General features: G+C 34.6%; 2 protein-coding genes and 1 long non-coding RNA gene across 6 annotated transcripts; 2 read left to right on the top strand and 1 right to left on the bottom strand.

Moving 5' to 3' along the window:
* The first annotated feature begins 631 nt into the window (after positions 1 to 631).
* LOC141712511 (cytokinin dehydrogenase 6-like) lies at positions 632 to 3311 on the top strand. The gene is made up of 5 exons (XM_074515482.1): positions 632 to 1644; positions 1938 to 2065; positions 2145 to 2405; positions 2489 to 2751; positions 2850 to 3311. The coding sequence occupies exons 1-5, from the start codon at positions 984 to 986 to the stop codon at positions 3169 to 3171; spliced, it is 1635 nt and encodes a 544-aa protein (XP_074371583.1). The 5' UTR covers positions 632 to 983; the 3' UTR covers positions 3172 to 3311.
* A 93-nt stretch (positions 3312 to 3404) lies between these two features.
* Positions 3405 to 5623, bottom strand: LOC141712512 (uncharacterized). The gene is made up of 3 exons (XM_074515483.1): positions 5416 to 5623; positions 5073 to 5186; positions 3405 to 3911 (listed from the first exon to the last, which is right to left on the bottom strand). Exons 2-3 carry the CDS (start codon positions 5101 to 5103, stop codon positions 3547 to 3549), a joined length of 396 nt encoding a protein of 131 aa, XP_074371584.1. The 5' UTR covers positions 5104 to 5186; positions 5416 to 5623; the 3' UTR covers positions 3405 to 3546.
* A 4451-nt stretch (positions 5624 to 10074) lies between these two features.
* Positions 10075 to 13182, top strand: LOC141712513 (uncharacterized). 4 transcript variants are annotated; one of them, XR_012571619.1, is made up of 4 exons: positions 10075 to 11188; positions 11714 to 11794; positions 11929 to 12461; positions 12903 to 13182. It is a non-coding gene; the product is annotated as an uncharacterized LOC141712513 (long non-coding RNA). The 4 variants fall into 4 exon arrangements; XR_012571618.1 differs by having other exon boundaries at positions 11929 to 12060; positions 12247 to 13182; XR_012571617.1 differs by having other exon boundaries at positions 10075 to 10304; positions 10460 to 11188; positions 11929 to 13182.
* Positions 13183 to 20895: the final 7713 nt, after the last annotated feature.

The following is a 20895-nucleotide window of genomic DNA, read 5'->3' on the forward strand; positions in this document are numbered from 1 at the left end:
GAATATTCATGACTAACAATGTAAATGAAAAATCGGAAATATACATAGAATATAGTTCTTTGCCAAATCATTAATTAGCCAGATATAATTAGTGGAATGATAGTGTGCAACTTGGTTCCTAACTAATTGTGCTTGTTCAATGTCCAATCTCTCCACTATTCAAATACTGTACATGATCAAACAAAAGAAATTGAATGCTAAACTATTTTTGGTCCACATAGGCATCCTACCAAAGTTGGAGTAATTTTCTCTTAATGTCGGTCCATGATTGACTATAGACATATCAAACTCTGAGTAGTCCAATTTTGAGCAAAATTCTGATGACACGCTAAAATATTTTGCTCCATCAGGACCACCTACATGCACAATTAGCCTCTAGCAGGATAGTATTTGGTACGTCCTCCCTTACTTCCAGAACTAAGGAACCAGAGTGCAGAGAAATCTGCCAAATGTTATCCGAAGACAACTGACAGATTTAAAAATAGCTTACGCGTGTGTATGTAAATAGTGAAAACAATTAGAGGTTAATATCCCTTACCCTCCAGCAAAAAAATGAAGCACTTCAGTCAAAAATGCAAGAAACGAAGTATTCAGCTTTAGAAAGTAAAATGATAATAGAAGGGGGCACAGAAGTAGTATATGTACAACATTTGCTTATTGCTTATTGTAATTAGGAAAGCGATAAACATATCCACCAACCTTATTGCAGGAAACAATAAGGAATAGAATCCTTGTACAGTTCACAGCACTAGTACACAATTTCATAGTAGATCCATCTTGACATGGCAACCCACAGCTTCCCTTATATATTATTTACTCAACTTCATATCATGAGCTCTTATATATATACACTTATCATCTTTCTTCACATATCAACTCTCTCTCTCTCTCTCTCTCTCTCTCTCTCTCTCTCACACACACACACACACACTCACACACACACACTCTTCAACCAAGAATCTCTCTAAAAACTATAGATTAAAATGAAATCACTCACAAATGGTTTGTTCAAGAATAATGACCTAATCGGCAGGTTTCTTATGACCATGTTACTGAGTAGCAATCTTTATAGAAATGATTTTTGTTCTAAACTTCCTTCTGAGACCCCAACAGTTTCTTCTCAGTCGGAGTTCTCAATCCTACCATCATCACTCAAATCACTGAGTCTTGATGGGCATTTTTGCTTTGAGCACAATCACCATGCAGCCAATGACTTTGGCAATAGATATCATTTCCTGCCAGCTGCAGTTTTGCACCCAAAATCAGTCCTTGATATTTCTTCAGTTGTGAGGCATGTTTATGAAATGGGAACTGCTTCTACACTCACCATTGCTGCAAGAGGCCGTGGTCACTCCCTTCAAGGCCAAGCACAAGCGCATCTAGGAGTTGTTATAAAAATGGAAACTCTTCGGGAGCAAGAAATATGCTTTCACACTGGAGATTTGCCTTATGTCGATGTGTCTGGTGGTGAGCTGTGGATAAATATTCTGCATGAGGGTCTTAAACATGGTCTGGCACCAAAATCCTGGACAGATTATCTTCACCTAACTGTTGGGGGAACTCTATCGAATGCTGGAATCAGTGGTCAAGCTTTTCGCCATGGACCACAGATTAATAATGTTTACGAGCTGGAGGTAGTCACAGGTACATTCCTTCTATCATTCTTATTCCACTCCTGCATACACCACATGGCTCAACTGCATTCCATATCACATGTATACATATTATTGAGAATTTACAAGATGGATTTGATATAACCAATTAGGAAAGTAACAAACTAACCCACAAAAGCCTTCAAAAGCCTCACAAGTAATACGTCTCCTTTTCCAATCCCATGTACAAAAGGAAAAATAGAAGGATCAAAGACTGAATACTTTAAATTTGAAAGATCTCCCTGATATACCAAAAACCTAATTCGTTTTTTTGATCTAGTGCAGGAACAGGAGAGATAGTGACCTGTACCAAGAAACACAATGCTGACCTCTTCTATGGTGTTCTTGGAGGACTAGGACAGTTTGGCATCATCACAAGGGCTAGAATCTCTGTTGAACAAGCACCCAAGCGGGTACGATAGTGTTTCTATACTTATTCACTTATACCTGAGGTAACATATATCTATATATAAGGATATTTTCATTTGACAGGTTAAATGGATTAGAATGCTTTATTCAGACTTCAGCATATTTTGCCAAGACCAAGAGCATTTAATATCATCAGATAATCATTTTGAGTATGTTGAGGGATTTGTCATTATAAACAGAACCGGTCTACTAAATAATTGGAGATCTACTTTCAGTCCTAAAGACCCACTTCAGGCAAGCAAATTCCAGTCTGAGGGAAAAACTCTCTACTGTCTAGAAATTGCCAAATACTTCAATCCAGAAGATAGTGATACACTAAACCAGGTGAGCTTGCTACAAGTGATATAATGCTTCTGGTAACCTAGAATTATGTGTAGCTTTAATTCTGACTTATATTCACTATGCAGCGGATCGAGGTTTTATTAGAGGAATTAAAATATATAGAGTGCACCCTTTTCTTATCAGATGTGTCATATGTGGAATTTCTTGATAGAGTGCATGTATCTGAAATCAAACTCAGAGAAATAGGCTTGTGGGAGGTCCCTCACCCATGGCTTAATCTTCTCATTCCTAAGAGCAGAATTCATGAATTCGCCCAAGAAGTATTTGGGAACATTCTTACAGACACCAGCAATGGTCCTGTACTCATTTATCCGGTAAACAAATCCAGGTACTAGTTTCACTATTTTACCTGTATCAATTTAGCATATCAATTGCTTTCAAATTTTAGCATGATGTTAGTACGTCTGTTGATGTTTTTTATATTAGATGGGACAGCAAAACTTCCATGGTAACCCCACAAGAGGATCTTGTCTACCTTGTGGCCTTCCTATCATCAGCAGTGCCTTCTTCCACCAAATCAGATGGATTAGAACATATTTTGGCACAAAATAGAAGAATTCTGGACTTTTGTGATTCGACCGGTCTCGGGGTGAAGCAATATTTGCCCCATTACAACACTCAGAAAGAATGGAGAGCTCATTTTGGCAATAAATGGGAGGTTTTTAGGAAGAGGAAATATAAATATGATCCCCTGGCGATTCTATCTCCTGGCCAAAAGATCTTCCAGAAAGAAAAAGCATATTTGTAATGTGTCTTTCGCAAAAAAAGAAAGACACACACTATAGTGCCAAGATCTCATCATATTTGCTTTAATATAGGGATGCAACTGTTAAAATATAGAATTCTCCATCTATGATACTTAATACATTTTTAAGAAGATTAGAAAAAGTCAATGTCAAGTAGAACATACAAACATGAGGAAACAACAAAGATGACACAAAGTATACTCTTGTTCCCGAGTATAGTATGGAAGAATTAATAGATAAAAGCAAAACGAGATTCCATTATTTATCAATATCCAATTATTCTCGGGATACAGAGAAAACAATTTGCAGTCGCTAAAAGCAAGAGATACCAGAGTAACCAAGAAGCTTTATAAGTAGTTCCAAATCGCAGTAGATAGTTACTTTTGCTTTTTAACTTCTGCCCAGCCAAGACCTGGTCTTCTAGTTTCTTCTTTAACAACTTCGTAATCATGGGCATCACGAAGAGAAGCTTCAAAGTCGGTAAAATCACTTGCAACAGGAAGAGAAGAACCAATATCGTCCCTAGCCCCAAAGCCACCAGCTCGAATAGCATCATCTAAGAAAATAGCAGCTTTTGTACTTGCCTCGCTAGGAGCATTCACATCCACAAAACTAGCATCTACTACATTACCTCCACCTCTAAAATCAATTACTTCGAGTTCAGTATTATCTTCATGATTGGCATCAGATTCAGGTTGAAAATTCACCACCATCTCATTTGTCAAGTTAACTGTTTTCTTATCTGAAGTAGAAAACTCATTAATTTACAACCAACACAAAATCTATACACTGATAATGTAAGACAAAGGAAAAATCTGTATTACGTACTTTACATAACATATTGATAAACCGATCATTAATCTTTTACTTAGTTTCTTCTTCGTGAGTTTTAATGTCTTATATATGTCCCTCACAGTATTATGCTTTTTGATACACTAAACAATAAAAAATACCATATTCCTTCCAGGCTTCTAGCTATGCTACAAAATCTGTAATTTAAAGGGGTGCAAGTTGTCGCTATGTTCAAAAATTGCTGGAAACATTGTGCTTGCTGTTTCAACTCTGGATACTGTCAAGTACAGAAAAGGAGCAACCTCTTAGATGCTTAAACTAATTTAGGATATCTTAACTTAAAACTTCTAAAACACTCAATGTTAATGTCAATGGATTATAAGATATACTCACCTAGCTTCCTATCTCGAAAATTAGGGAAATTTAATTACAAGTTCGTCTGGCAAATATGATGTTACAGAGCCCTTACTGGTCATGTGCACACAAGAAACTTCCAGATAAGCCTTGAATCTGCTAAGTTTTTTAAAGATAAACTTTCAACGAAGCGAGAGATTTCCAGTAAATGAGATGAGATCCGATCAAGTATGCAAGTGAAGTAATATTCAGTTTCCAAGGTGAAAATGTTTTAAAGTTAGACTGCATGTCAATTAAGAATCTAGGTAACAGTATGGTAAGCAAACACAAGGTGAAAATGTTTTAAAAGTTAGACTGCTTGTCAATTAAGAATCTAGGTAACAGTATGGTAAGCAAACATTAGTCTCCGCATCACCCAAAAGATACTTCCACTTTCAAAGTTACATATTTTATGTGATTAGATGTTAACGCAGAATTTTTAGTTAAAAAAGGTTTCTTCTGTTTCAGTTTCTAGTAAGTTTAACAAATGGTTGTATCCATAAGATTTCTAATATTACGGTCAGTTGTACAAGCAATGATAATAACTCAACAGACTCATTTGTAGTTAGAGGGGCATATTATCCTAAAACCAACTTAAACGAAACTGTACAACCAACGATTGGCGATTATCTTTTTTTGCTTGTAAATCGTCTGACTGATGTCCCTTATAGACTGAAAAAACAATAATACTAGTAATAAAGAAGATGCAGAACTGTACCATTTAGAAAATCAAGTGATTCAGACTCCATATAAGATTAAAGTTGCAACAATCGAGAAAAAACCAGTGGAAATGCTTTTCGGATACTTTTCCCCCAACTCCTTGGAATAAACCCTATAGAACAATTGAGAATTATGAGATGCATAAACAAACGAGGTTTAATCAGAGCAGCACACATGACATGAAAATGCACGCAAACACTTAATAAACAGCCAATACATGAAGAAACAAGATTAATAAAATTGTTAATCAAATTAGTTATAAACAGTTAAGATTAAATCCGAATACATATAATTATATAAACAGCTGAAACAAGGGATTGTTTCTGGAGGAGAATAATTACCTGCGAAAGCAACGGGAAAAGGCAGATTAAGACAGGGGGTGTATTGAAACTGAAACTAGTAAAGTAGCAGCTAGCGTTTCTCTCGAGCCGGTGATCACAAAACTTTACCCGTTTCAACTCTCCGCAATGGAAGCGAAAAACCGAAATTACTTTTCGAAATTCTTTGGTGATTTTGTGTCTATGATGAAAATTATTGGCAAAAATTATCAAAAATACTATTTCCTCCGCCCCATTCAATAATATGCATTTTTTTCAACACTCAACGCGCATTCTTAGATAAATGTTTTTTTTTAAACACTCAACACGCATTTTTAGATGAATATAAAATATATTTTCGTAATTTAATTTTTAATATTTTTATTAAACTTTAAACACTGAATTTTTATTTAAAATAAAAAAATTATATAACTATATTTTGCAAGAGCATTAAAGTGTGTACCGAATTTCACGTTCCCAAATATAGAGATCCTAATGGAACGGAGGGAGCATTTTTTAAGTTTTTTCGCAATTTTACCGTATTCTGAAAATATTTGTAAAAATAGATGTATAATCAAAAGCACGCAGGTAGGCAATTTCTTTTACGTTTTTTTGAAAAACAAAACCTTTATGTTTTGTTACAATCGAGTTTGCACAAGATTGCATTTAAATTTAAATCTGATTGTAAAACTGTACTTTTGCAGAAACGTTCGAAAAATCTTATATATGCAAATTAAAACTTAAAAAACGAATTTCTACAAAAGTAACATTAAAATTTTGTGTTTTAAAAAATCTCAAATATTTGTTAAAAGTTGGCTTGCAATTAAAAGTGATTTCATTTTTAGGTTTTATTAAATATATTTTAAAAAATTGAAATATTTAATGTTTCGTTTGATTACGAAATCATTTTTTTAAAATGTCTTTTTGTAAAAATTAGGAAAATACTGTATTTAAAAAAACTCAAAAGCCAAATTATCCAAATTAATTTGTTTCTTGGTTATTATTTTATTTCGTATAAAATGAACCAAAATTTCAAGTACCAAAATTTATTTTTAAAAGACTAAACTTTACTCTAATTTAATTATATATATATTACATTTATTATTTGTTATATATATAATATAGCAATCAGGGTGTTGCGTGAGATAATTTATTTAAGGTAATATGATAATAATTTCCTCTGAACTGTAAAATAACAATTTAACACATATACCATTCATTTCATATTTATATCTTCATTATCATAACTTATTAAAAGTCCGGTTCATTAATTACTAATCTTCATTGAAGCATGTCAACTATTTGATAATTATAAATTGTTATATACATGTATCTTTTAAAAAAGGACTAAATGTAATTAAAAATATGAGAAATATTAAAATAATTATAAAAATAACATCAACATTCGCGACAATAATATGATAAGGTTTCATATAATATTAACTATGATTTAAGTGAATAACGAAATGAAGTAATTAGTCACCGCCTAACTTATAGTACATTGAGTAATGCCTTTATAAATTATTTATCATATAATATTATCGTTCAATTTTGAAAATTGAACAATCTCACAAAGATTTTTGTAATTTTTAAGAAATTTACTGAACCACAATTTTTAAGAAATTCCGGTAAATCCGAACCACACAACTTCTCATTTGCAAACATAACTTCTATATGCTCTTTTAGGGCAAGATCATCCACTGATGCCATTCTTTCCGATTACACACGTCCTCGTTTCAATTACAAGGAAACAAATATTCAGATAAACAAGACCAAAAAAATCCTTATCCTACCATCATAAATTAAGTTTAACCAGCATAATAGCCATCTGCGAGTTACAGGACATTCTCTAACACTCAATAAAATAACTATCATTTTGAATTTGAGAAAGTAAATTAAAAAGATTTTGTTCTGTAATGAATTTTTTATATTTTTAATCATGTAAATTGAAAAATTGAATGTAGAAGCCAAGTGGGGTGAAATTGTAAACTTGTAGCTGTAATTATTCATGACATACAATTACATTTAGATATCTTTTAACAAAAGTGAAATATGTTGTAAAATGCAAATTTCTAAATTATGGATGTTGAATACATAATTTCATTTTATATTAAAAAAACATCTTTGTAAACGATTCAAGTTCCTTCTGTTTTTTCAATTTCGTACTGTAATTATTATCGTCCTCAATTTTTGTAAGTGGTAAGTGATAACTCCAATCCGTGGTCAGGTCTTTCCGATGCCGCGTCTGAACCCTTCTTGCGGTGTAGCTGCGTTTGGGTTTCTGCAAAACAACACCGGAGGGGGGTTTGAGCCCCGCGGCGCCTCCGGTGTGAGAGTAAGAACTCGTTTCTCGATGATGAAGATATAAATGTAAGGTGGATGTGTGTGTTTGTACATGAGAGTGTGTAGAAGAGAGTGAGTCTTCCCTAAACCTTCCTTTCTAGGTTTATTTATGGCAAAAAGGTAGTATACAGGGGTTGGTACCGTTCAATCAGGGTCACTACTTCCTAGGAGCGGAGGGGCACATGGGACTCGTGGATACGCGTGTCCAAGTTAGGATAGTACAGGAGCGTGTTCCTCCCATCCATTCATATATGTCATTTGTCACGCGAGATCTTTAGTTGTGGATTGCGCCTCATGTATTGTGCCATTCTTGGGCCTTTTGGGATATGGGCCGCAAAATTGCTTTGATCCTAGGTGAAGCTAGACCTGAACTGGTTCGAACCTAGATTAGGTGACCCGGGTCCGTGTCCAAGTTAGGATTTATATCCAATCATTTTGGTCCCGGGATAAGCTGGACCTGGACATGTCCAGACTTGGACTAGGTGACTCGGGTCTGGGTCCAAGTAAGAATTTATATCCTATCATTTTATAACGACTCGTATATTTTCGTATTATTTTAAAAATGTAATTATTGAATAATTAATTAAATAAAATATGTGTATTGGTTTTGACAGTCGTGTATTGGTTTTTATTGATTATCTGTGATTTAGTGGTGAATAGGATGAAATTGTGTAATTAATTATTGAGTGGTATGGTTTTGTTTCGCTTTTAAAAGTGATTTTATTGCATTTTTATTTTCATAAATATTTAGATTATCTCTAAAATTGGTTTTATAATTTTATAATTCCAATAATTATTTCTAGGATTTTATAAAATTGAGAAATCAATATTTCATTAATTATCTATCTTTAAATGCTTTTCTGATTGCATTTATTTGTAAAATCCGTATTTAATTCCGAGATTCTTCAAAAAATTACGAAACTCATATTTTATTAAGTTCATAATTTTCTGAAAATTTTAAAATTATTTTGGAAATTTTGGTGATTAATTTCATCCGCGCGTTGATTCGTTTAATTGTTAAAAACAGGTATAAATTGCGTTTCAAAAATTGTTTTAAAATTACGAAATTTATATTTTTATTAACTTCAGGATATTTGTAACATTTTAAGTCTATTTTCATAATTTTATGAAATTGTTTTATGTGCACCTCAGTCCGTTAATTTTGAATTACGGGGCAAAACAGGTCTTTAAATCTTTGTATTTATCTTAACATTACGTGTCAGTTTTTAGTAAATAGAAGGACACGTGTTATTCTTTTGCAACGTCTGTTAGCAACAAAACGAAAAAAAAAAATAAATAATAAAAATAAGGGCACCCCCTTTTTCATTCGGCACCCTGTTGTCTCTCTCTCGTAAACATCTCTTGTCACTCTCTCGGTTATTTCTATTTCTCTCATTTCCTCTTTCGATTTCACCTCCTTCCCCGTTCCTTCTTTTTCCCCTCCTCCTGTTGCTTCTCGGTGCGGTTTTCTTCGCCGTTTTCCGGTGGGTTATTTTTCCGGCCACTCGGTTTTGCTTCTCCGTTCATCCATATGTGATTGTTTGTGTGTTGTGATTGTGCATGTGTGTGTTGCGAGTGTGTGTGGGTTGGGGCGGCGTGTGGCCGCGTGTGTGCTCCCCTGCTGTGATGTTGATGTTGGGCTTTGCTGAATTGTTTCTGTTGGGCCTTGTTAGGCCGAATTGGAGCAGTTGGGCTTGGTTATTAAAATTCTAATTTCTATTTCCTTTTTCTGCAGGAAATTAAATGATTAATATTCGTGATATTAATTATTTGTGTGGGAATGATTTTAAAAAAAATTAGTAGAATATACGTTGGAAACCCGAAATTAATCGGGTACCCGTGAATTTTACCGCCGTTGATGATGAACTTCGGTGAGTCAATGGTGTACTGTGATGAATTGATCACTACGCCGTAAGTGGGCTACTGTAATGCAAGTATTACAAGCAACATTACATTAGCTAAGAAATTTTGGTTCTATTGTAACATCTCTAAATTGGTGTTACAATAGTTATAAAGTTAGTGTTGCACAATATATAACACCAGTATATGGTGTTACATTAGTTAATTTTTAATTTAAAAAAATATTAAAGTGAAAATATTATCATAAATTAATATTAAAATTATATTCTAGTTTATTAATAAATGAAAATGTAATATATAATATAATAAAATTTATAAAAATAATTGTACCAAAATATATAAATTACTTTATTTGGGTTTTATTTAATAAATAATAGTTTAATAATTAAAATATTAAAATTAAAAAGAAAAAATTAAAAAATAATACACAATTTACTAGGTAAATTATTGGACGACATTTTCCCCCCTGAATGAATTATTGGACACACAAAACTCACTCGTCTCTCATGAACACTCTCTCTCACGACATTCTTTCTCGTCGGACTCTCTTTTTTCTTTTCTCTCTCTCTCAAACCTTACTGACCACCACACTCCACCTCTCTGCAACATCACCGCGCTGTCTCTATAGCTTAATTAATGGGTTGAGGCTTGTTTTTCAAATCAGGTCTTTGATTTTGAGTTCAAAGTAGAGGTTTCTTCAATACCCACAGGCCCGTTCCTCTATCCTCTCTCTCTCTCTCTCTCTCTCTCCGCACTTTCTGTAAACTCACACATTTGCTACAAATCGAAGAATTATATTTGAATACACATAGATACACTTTATCCAATTAGGGTTACTAATATTTGAATTTTTATGATTTTACAGGCAATTAGGTTATTATAAATTGGGGCTTTTACTCCTGCTTCGATTAAGTGATAAATACTCACACATTTGTCATTCTTTTATTTTTTAGAAACTCTAATATTTGTATTCTAAACTATATGTTCGTATTACAGGGATTAGATCTTTGTATTATATTCCTCTGTATTTTTATTGAGGTTCGATGGGGGTTTGTTTATCTTTCAAATTTGTGAGCTATGTTCGATTAGGTAAATTGGGAGTTCGATTAGCTATTGAATTTTATGATTGTTGTGGATTAATTTTGGATGAGAATGGAATTGACAGATTGTGTATATTATAGACTTCATGTTATGTTCTTTGGGGAAATTTCATCCTCAACTACACGTGTTCCTGATGCAGGTTCATTAGTCCTTCATCTTTCCTATATAGTTTCCTCTATCTGTGTTTGATCATTTCAGTCGTGTTTATCTTTTTACAGTATCTCAGATATACATTAAATCATGTAAACAATCCCATGATCTCCGTGGATGTATGGAATAGGGTGCACTTGAGTTATAGTCTTTCTTTGTCACATAAGAACAGGTTTTCTTCTGCGCATAGGTTGTCGGTTTTGACATTGTAGATGATGAAAGTAAACCAGAAAGGTGTCCGACCAAGCACATGCCTAAGCCATCCGAGTGGACAAACGAGTTCAATCCAGCATACGCCTACTATGTTTACTACATCTATACCAACTTGTTCACACTCAATAAGGTTTTTTATTTGTCTTCACTCCAAGTAGTAATTAATCTATTTATACATGTGGAGCTGCTCCAATGTAAAGTTATCTCCACCTCTCACGACTTATGAATCTCCTTTACAGTAGGTGATAGCACTTTTGTTGATTCTTCTTACTCGACTGTTTCACTTTGAAAATGAACATAAGTGGGTTTTTGAACCATGATGTAAATTAAATAAGTGGATTAATTTATAATGGTTTTTGAACCATGATGTAAATTAAATAAAATATTTGCAGCATGATGCTCATTTATTAGCCTTTAGATTACTTCATCTTAGTTAAAACATTTGATTCTACTGCTACATATATTATATTTAGCTAGATGAACCTCCTTATCCAATTAGGCTGCAAAAGACCTCTTACTGAGAAGCATATATGGAGGCTAGATACATGGGATCAGACTGAAACTCTAAATAATAAGTGTGATCCCTTTATGTTTTAGATATATTTCTAATTTTCTTAATTAATGGAATTGGTATTTATATTATATGACTTTTTAGGTTTCAAAGATGATGGGCAGAAGAGTCTCGCAGATCTAAACCTTGGCTTTTAAGAGCGTTAACTAGTAGTTTGGGGGGAAGGTATCAAAATTTATACTTCTCAAAGGAATTATGATTTAGCACATGGAGTATTTATGTTCTGACGATATGTATATTATTTTGACTCCAAGATCTTAACATTTTGCTGAATTCTGTGATCCTTTCTGATTTTGCAGATTCTGGTGGAGAGGATTCTGGAAGGTAGTTATCCATATCTATCTACATCACACGCACACTGGCACACTCCAGTGCTACACGTGTATCATCATGCAACCTATACTTGCAATTTTTATACATCGATCCTTCTGGTAATCTAAGTGAAAGTAGTTCTTAAAGTTTTATTATTTACAAGATCTGATATTATATATTTTTATCGTTTTCACCTTTATATCTCATGATAAATTTTAACTATCACTAACATGTATGCCTCGCGTACTGCTAGTTTGTTGTTTTCAATCAGTTAACATTTTTGTTCTTGTTTGGATAACTTACAGATTAATTGGTAATGATTTTCCACCTACTCTGTATAGCTGCATCGAAATTTTACACAAAAACACAACTACCCTCTTTTACACCATGTGTGTAAGTATAAATTTAGGGTCGAATCTCAAGTAGGGTAGAAACTTGGTTGGTTCTGTAATCAGGTAATTTCCATTATTACCCCTTTTCAAGTATTTTGGACTCTGGAGGTGAACGAGCACTTGTGAAGGTAAATCAATTGTTATTTTTTGTATTCACACCACTTTTGTGTTGTGCACTTGATTATTTGCATGAGCTATTGAATATGGTACTCATTGATGTGAACATCTTTTTAGCAAATGAAACCAAAGATAAACTCGAATGGAAGTAAAACTCTCGTGCATGTAATTATTAACATTAATTCGAGTGCATATTTAGCTGGAAATGGTGTGGTGGGCTGTATATAATTCATTAGTGTCCTGTTTGATTGGAAGAAAATGAAAATTATATTGTAATATTTGTGCACAGAATAGTACAAATTTTATTCAATCTTTACCTAGTTTCATTTTCTTTCAACAAAAAGGATCATGTAATATCATTACTTAAACAATTTCTAATTGTTGAACAGATATATGAATGAAACATTAGGGATTATGATAAGAAAGTGTAACAAATATATGTGTTTTCGCAGGAAGATCTGGAAGTGAGCATGTTGGAGAAGTGTGAGCAATCTCTTCCTGTAGTTCAGAGGATAGCAGAGACCCCTGGTAAATGGTCCTAAATTATAACTGGACAGAAGTAACTAGAGAAAAAAATCTTGGGTGGAAGATATTTGTAGAGGTGGAAAGGAAGTCAAGTGCACCAAAGAAATATAGATGTAGCAATTCTGTTATTTCTTCTTTTTTCGCTAAATCATAGGAAACTTTTGTAGAACATCTGAATATATAATTTTACTTGTCGGGTTATTCTTAGTTATGTTTAAGTAATTTTACTTCCTTAGTTATGTTAAAGTAATTTACTTGCTTTGCTAATCAATACATTAAATTGGAATGGAATCGAAAGGTAGGTCACTGAGAATGAGATTTAAAAACAATAATAATATATAAATTTAATATACCCCATTAGTGGTGGGTCTCACCAGTGGGTCCCACTTATGCAATCTTGATAAGCTATTGTATTACTCATTTTGTCATTTTGCGTTACAGTTGGGCTTTTTAGTGTTATAGTAGTTGCCTATTGTAACGTTTTTTTCTTTGTTACAATAGATTAGTGAAGTGTTACATTAGGGTGTCTACTGTAATACTCGTATACGTAACGACCCTTGGTGTTAAAATAGACCTAATGTAACATTTTTTGGGCCTATTGTAACACCATTTAGGCATTACAATAACTCACTTATGGCGTAGTGAATTCTGAGTCCGTAATGTTATAAATAAATAAAATGAGTTGTATAATTAATTTCATACGGAAATTGGATTGTGATTTGTTGGGATTGACGTCGATTATGATTCGACGGGCATGCTTATAAATAGAAAAGTCGCTGTCAAAATTTTTCTAAAAATTTATTTTAAATATGAGAAATGTACTTTATTATATAAAACGTGTTACCCCTACTTGAATACGGATTATGTGATTACGTGTATAACTATTATACGAGTCGGGTTATCGAATTGGGTTATTAGGATTCGAGGATATTAAGCATGTCGGTATAACTGATTAAAGTATTCTGTATTGTAGATCACAGTCGAGTTTCGCAAGGACCGAAGTCAGCGTAAAAGCTACTTAGGGTTTCCGAAAGTGTTGCAAGGCAAGTACCGTGACCATTCTTTTATGGTTTGGTACATATGACTAGACTATTGTTTTATTCTTGTAAAGGAACATAAATGTTTTAAGTTACGTATCCCCTGTAGTTATAAATCACTGTTTTAAACCTGTTTTGGGGAAAAGTAACTGCTAAAGGTACCTATCTCGAATGAAAATGATTTGTGAACCAGTTTTACGTGTGTTGTTAAAATGAATGGTTTTGAAATGAGATACGTACAAGTGTTTTGAAAACTGGATAAAACGATCAGATATGGGATACATAGGGGCTAGAGTGGCCTAGTGAGGTGGAGTAAGAGGCTAAATCGGTTGCGCGCATTACATAACCGATTAGTCCAGCAGGTCAGAGACCTAGCTAGTCTCTGAGTTCCGGAACAGGTATATGGGATGACAGTTAGAGCCGTCTGGTGTTGATAGCCTGATCAGCTGTCTTCACATATCCGTTACTTATCTGATTTGGCTTTAAGATTCCCGTAAGGGATTAAGTGGTTGATACAATTGATTTATAAATGTGAATAACATGCTAAAATTGGACTCTGGTACTTACACAGCACACAACTACGTATGTTTTATTAAGAGCATGCTAGTCAGAGATATCCAGTTTCTTTATTTACTGTTATTCAGAATGATTTACAGTATATATATATATATATATATCTCACAAATGCCTAGAAGACCGATCAGACCTTGGCAATAACCTTGTCTCAGCCCCTTCAGGTCCCGGCTCCTCAGAGGTAGTTAGTATCAGACCATGTGCGGTCTGATGAGTTGCTGAATAAGTTAGTGTGTCGAACTTTTGAATAAATGGTTTGTAATAATGTGTAGTTTGGATCATACTTGAACCTGGATCGGATCTTGGTATTGGGTCGTGTTAGTATATGATAATAATGATCTTGTTGTTTATATTTCTGTTTGTCGTGTTTAGTGACGTCAACTCCTGACCCCGGGGTTGAGGCCGTCACAGTTGGTATCACAGCTACAGGTTCAAGTTCCTGATTCAGGTTATGGATTGAGTCAAAAAAGGTATAGAACTATATTCTAAAGTGTGAGTCAACAACTCATATAGAGAAGCAAACCTTAGAGTCAGTCGAGGGTTCTGGTGGCGTTACCCTGACATCTATTGATGTTTTGATGGAACTGCCTTGACCTTGTTGTGTCTTTCCTATATATTTATTATGTTGGCAGTGGCCTATAGTGATTTCCAATTTTCCATCCCGGGAGAACAGGTCAGACTCGGATAGCTCCGATTCAGAGAGGACCTTAGATGTTGTAGCTGAGGAGACTCCTTTGCCTCCCCCACCAGTTCCTCCATTTTTACCGAGGGATATCCCTGGACCTGGTGCCCGTCCCCGTTGGGTATGAAGATCAGTATCTGCTATTAGGGACTTCCCTCCAAGTTGTGGTCCCAGTTCCAATTCCTCGAGACCTCCGGTTCCTCCATATGCCCCTACAGGTGCTTCTTCCCCGATTCCCTATCATATTCACCAAGCGGTGAATAGGTCTTTCATTAAAGAGCAGATCCCGGAGCTGGCCGCGTGTAATAACCCCAATTTTTGGAATTTTTTTGAAACCCTTATAAATAGTGATTTTGCTGATTATGCTGAATAAGAAAACTTTTCATACCACACTTTGTAGAGGTTCTTTTATTGTTATTCTGAGATCTTATTAGTACTCTATATGGTATATAAGTGTATGTAAAGATCGCCAGAATCCAAATTCGAACAATTTGATCTTTCCCAAAAATCCACCAGATACCGAAAGAATTGAGTATAAGGTAACAGGATAAAAAGGATTTAAATTCAAGGATTATAAGAGAGGATCATATAAGAAATATAATATATTGAGAAAGGTTTAGGGGAACCCAAGTAATAAGATCCCGGGTATGATCCCTCAAACGATAAACGGGAACGAAAATTAAGCGAACCGTATAACAGATAAGCGGTCATTAACCAAACAATTAAGCAAGGATTAGCATAAGAAGATGCTTCCACCACCAAGTGATGACAAGTGGCAAGAGATGAAGTCACCAAGATGATGTCATGCTTAGTCATACTCCACTCACTTTAAACAACCAACAAACCATCCAAATATCCCATTAACTTCATTTTCCACCACAAAAAAATTCAACAAAGCAAATACTCTCCCAAGAACACATAGCTCACGGCTTTTTCATTTTTTCAAGGAGAAAAATTCCAAAAATCAAGTTTCTAGCTTTGTTAATTTGTAAGGTAATTACCCAAGGTCCCTTATGATTAGATAAGCATATCCTAGGAGTTTGAGCTTCTATTTCTTCATGAATCTCTTCCAATAAATCAAGGAAGAAGATGATGAATAGTGTTTTCAAGATTACTAACTTTATTTTCTTTCATTTCCTTTAAGATCCAAGCATTCCTAAGCTATCTCAAGGCTTCTCAAGGCTTCTCAAGGCTTCTTAAGGCTTCCTAGCTACTCTAATCACTCCAAGGAAGGTATAACACCTCCAAACCCTAACTTTACTTTGAGTATTAAGATGGTTTTGATGGTTATAGTAAATGAGAAGCATGATGCTTGTGTGTTTAGAGTTTGGATTGGATTTGTAGTGATTTGGATGTTGAAATATTGTTTATAGTTAATGAAACTTAAGTATAGCTAGTAGTTCATGTGTGGGGTTGTATAAATTGGAAAATCTTGAGATTTATGGACTGATGTAGTATTGTTTGGATGAGAATTGGTTGTATTGTTGGTTGTGAGTTGAATGGTGGTTGTTTGGGGTGGTTTAAAACTTGGTAATCGCGTAAACATAGTCGTCGTAATGCCCAATTTCATACAACTGCTTGTTCTTAGTGTTCGGGACAGAGATCTAACTATTGTTTGCCATGTTTAGTTAGATTATGTCGTAAGCTTCGTTTTGATATGTGGTTCGCTTGAATCCGATGTACGGTTTAGGAGAAACGACCGTTTTAAGTAACGGCATTTTGCGACCGAACCATTACCCCTCGCCTTACTTTGAAACCTTGGTTAAGGACTTTAAATGACTAATTGGGGTATGAAACAATTATGTTAAGTGGATTAGGCAGTTGGTAAGGTACTCGCGAAAGAATCGCTTTAAAATTCTTAATGGTTAATTTATTAAAAATGGTGGAGCCGAGGGTACTCGAGCGACGTAAGTGAATCGGTAAGCGCAAAAGCAAGCGTTAGAGTCTAATTGGTTAAAGTCTAGATTCTTAAGCGACTTTGGTTTAATTCCAACTTATATGTTGTTTATAGGTTACCAGACTCGTCCCAGACCTTTTACCACCCCCAGTTGCTCAGGCAAGTTTTCTACCCGTTATACTGTTGTTGTGATGTATATATGTATATGCATTATCTTGTGATAAGTGCATGATTGTTATTAGCAAATCTTGCGATATATTGGAGCATGTTGATATGGTATATATGCATGCTTGTTTCGTAATCTTGATATCTAGTTGTTGATTCAAATGCTTATAGTTGCATAATACCTATGCTAGAGATAAGCAGTAGTTGCGTATACCCTTAGTATAGGGGACCCAAAGGTGAACATTTTTCTAAACCGAGAGTCGATGTTCCCGAGTATAATATATATATATATATATTGGTATAGTTTTCAAAACTATTAATTGAATAAGGTTTATTCGATAACTTTATTTTATTTAATGAATATTATTTTGAATATTCATTGGAGGACTTATGACTCCGCTTACTTTATTTAATGAATATTATTTTGAATACTCATCCGAGGACTTAAGACTCCGTTTATTTTATTTAATGAATATTAGGTGAATATTCATTCGAGGACTTATGACTCCGTTTATTTTAATTAATGAATATTAGTTGAATATTTATTCGAGGACTTATGACTCCGTTTATTTACTAATTAATATTCTTTATTTTATTAAAGAAAAATGTTTCGATAATCAAACTTATTTTCGATTATTCAAATAAAGATCATACTTTCGTATAAGTATATCTTTGGCTATTTAATATCCATTTCAAGCATGAGTTTTAAAACTTTTACTTCAATTATTTTTATAAGGATTATCCTTATGGGAATATTATTTAAATAATAATATTCAGATATTTTCTAATATATTGGGACTGATTTATTTTATTAAATCAGCATTACTCCAAACATTCTTAAAAATGTTTTCGAGTCTTCAAAATGATTTTAAAAGTTAGAGCGGATCCCAAAACTCGTTTTCAAATTTAAGCTATTCCTTTCAAAGGGGACTTGAATACTCGCTCAAAAAAAATCTAAGGGATCCGGCTCTGTGGTGTATTTTATATTCGCAACATGGTTGCTGTTTTGAGAAAACAATTTGATTACTTGCCCAATGTTCGGGAAGTAGGTCCATCTGATTGAGTCGGCATAAGCGACAGGCCGGGGTACGGTCTATGAAGGTGTAAGAGGCTGGGTGACAGTCCATCCACGCGTGAGTGGCCGGATAACGGTCTAGCGCGAGGTCCTAATGCGGCCAGGGTGATGACCGGCGAGGAATTCATCCATCTACAGTAGAAAAGGTTACTTATTGGTATCTTTGCCTGATCAACAAGATATCAGGTTTATGCCACAATTCTTTTCCTTTCCAAAAATTCATTGGATGTTACAAACTCTGTTCATACTTTACATGACAGAGATTTTCAGGAAATGTATAAGAGATATATATGTGGATATATATCGGGACTTAATGAAGTATCTCGTAACTTCATTTCATTCAATAATATTTCAAAGATTGAATCTATTCAAGTATTATCTTGTAGTCTCATCTGTGTGATGAACTTTTGAAACTAATTATAACTTGAACGGTGGTAGTTCAAGTAGTATTCGGAAAAGATATAAGTATATGGGAGTATCTTGTAACTTCATCTTTTCAACTTATATCTAGTAAATGATTATCTTATGTATGACAAAGATTTTCAGAAAAATGTTGAGACAAGGTTAGATATATGAGATAACCTTGCAACGATATTTATACAGTTATAAACTGGAACTCTGTGTATACTATACATGTCAGAGGATTTCAAATATTTGAGAAGTATATATGTATACTGAATATTTTGCGACTTCGTCGCGTTAAAATAACAAACTTGGTTCATTTCTTCTTGACCAAGACTTTCATGAGTACTATGAGAATGCTCATATATTGTTAATTATTATACATATTATTTCGGTGGGCTTGTTGCTCACCCTTGCTTTCTTCTTTCATCACACAACAACAGATAGACAAGATGAACAGGATCAAGCTCCCAATTCGCGAGCAGATAGGAAACGTTCCGCAGTTTTCTGTAGGCGTTGATGCCGTGTAGCTGAGGTAGGATCTACCAATAGACTAGGCTTTCAACTTTTGATGTACTAGACTTATGTATATTTATGAATTGTAATAATGGCAAAGAATATGTAAATTTATTCAGAAACCCTTTTGAGGTGTAATGACTTATAATTGTGGAATAAAATGACTTGTGTTATTGTTTGGTATTCATCTCTGAGACTATAACTTGTGGTGTGTGTGTGTATCTTGTGGGGTCACAGTACGCAGTAGTTGATTGATTTTTAAGATTAAGTATTAAGGGAAATGGAACTCGTGACAACCCGGATTCCCGACTCCGGATTTGGGGGTGTTATAGAAATGGTATCAGAGCTAAGCGTTATAAACCTCAGAGATGATGTGACGTTAAGATAATAAGTTCACTAAGATAATAAGAACTCTTGCCAAGTTCATAGTCGGGCTAACTAACGTAGTACTGACAGTTAAAACCCTTATGGGAACCCTTATAAATATCGTGATAAAAGCGTAGTTCGTTATCGTATATAGTAGCGGGACTCCGAACCCTGAGGTTGAGGAGTAACAACGCGATGATATTTTATTACTGATTGGGGATTGGATTGTGGATCCAATGGAACACCCTAATGAGGGACCGGATGGTATTCATATTGAGGATGTAGCAGTTGAGGATGTTGTCCCAGAAGGGATTGTTGTTGAGAAGGATCTCGTGGAGGATCCTAACAAGAATGAAGAGATGACCACTGAGGAATTGATGACTATGGTTAGGGCGACTACCAGAGGTAGGAATGGCCGGTTACTACCGGAGGTTCATTCAAGTTCGTAAAGATAGTAGCCCTTTTAACACGCTTACTCATAAGACTGAGAAGTTCGAATAGACAGAGAAATACAAGAACATATTGTGCCAGAAAAAGTGATGAATGAAGGCAGAGAGCCAACAAATAGATAAGAGATTAATACCGTGAAAGATGATAAGGGAATAATGAGGTATTCCTACAGAATTTGGGTTCCAAATGTTCAAGAGCTTAAAGATGAGATCTTAGATGAAAGCTAGTTTGAGGAATAAGATTTAGAGCAAACCCCGAATGTGATAGTCAGGGAGGTTGCCATTAAGAAAGAAGGAGCTCATAACATAATAAAGTGGAAAACAAGGATTTTAACGTATAAGATAACCCCAATTATGGGAGAAGGATGAAACATTTCATACTAAGAAAACAGAAAGTCGAGTAAGAAAAGGAGACCTGAGACGGTACTCCTATACGGCAATTCATGGACCTGTCTAAAAAGAACTTAGGCTATTATCCCCAACCACCACCCTGAGGAGACAGTGCGGTGGGAAATTCTTTCAGGACCTTTAAGTCGCTAAGCTCTCAGTGTTCCGAGGAACAAGCTGACCCAGTCGAGGCAAGAGCCTGGCTAAAGGAAATATAGGAATCATTTGAGATTCTAAATGATTGACGAATCACAAAAGACTGTTTTTGTCACTTACCCTCCTAAGAGAGAGGCCACCCGCTGGTGAAAGGCCAAGGAAGGCACGGAGCAAGAGATTATAATAAACTGATTTAAGTTCAGTCAATTATTTTC

This window comes from Apium graveolens, chromosome 3 (genome assembly GCF_009905375.1).
Source record: "Apium graveolens cultivar Ventura chromosome 3, ASM990537v1, whole genome shotgun sequence".
In the NCBI taxonomy this organism is placed as follows: Eukaryota; Viridiplantae; Streptophyta; class Magnoliopsida; order Apiales; family Apiaceae; genus Apium; species Apium graveolens.

Bases quoted from the DNA above. Each gene is read 5' to 3' on its own strand.
- LOC141712511 (XM_074515482.1), top strand. From the start codon at position 984: ATGAAATCACTCACAAATGGTTTGTTCAAGAATAATGACCTAATCGGC. The intron at 1,645-1,937 runs GTACATTCCTTC...GATCTAGTGCAG, and splicing joins CGAGCTGGAGGTAGTCACAG to GAACAGGAGAGATAGTGACC. The intron at 2,752-2,849 runs GTACTAGTTTCA...TTTTTATATTAG, and splicing joins TATCCGGTAAACAAATCCAG to ATGGGACAGCAAAACTTCCA.
- LOC141712512 (XM_074515483.1), bottom strand. From the start codon at position 5,103: ATGGAGTCTGAATCACTTGATTTTCTAAATG. The intron at 3,912-5,072 runs GTACAGTTCTGC...TTTCTACTTCAG, and splicing joins ATCACTTGATTTTCTAAATG to ATAAGAAAACAGTTAACTTG.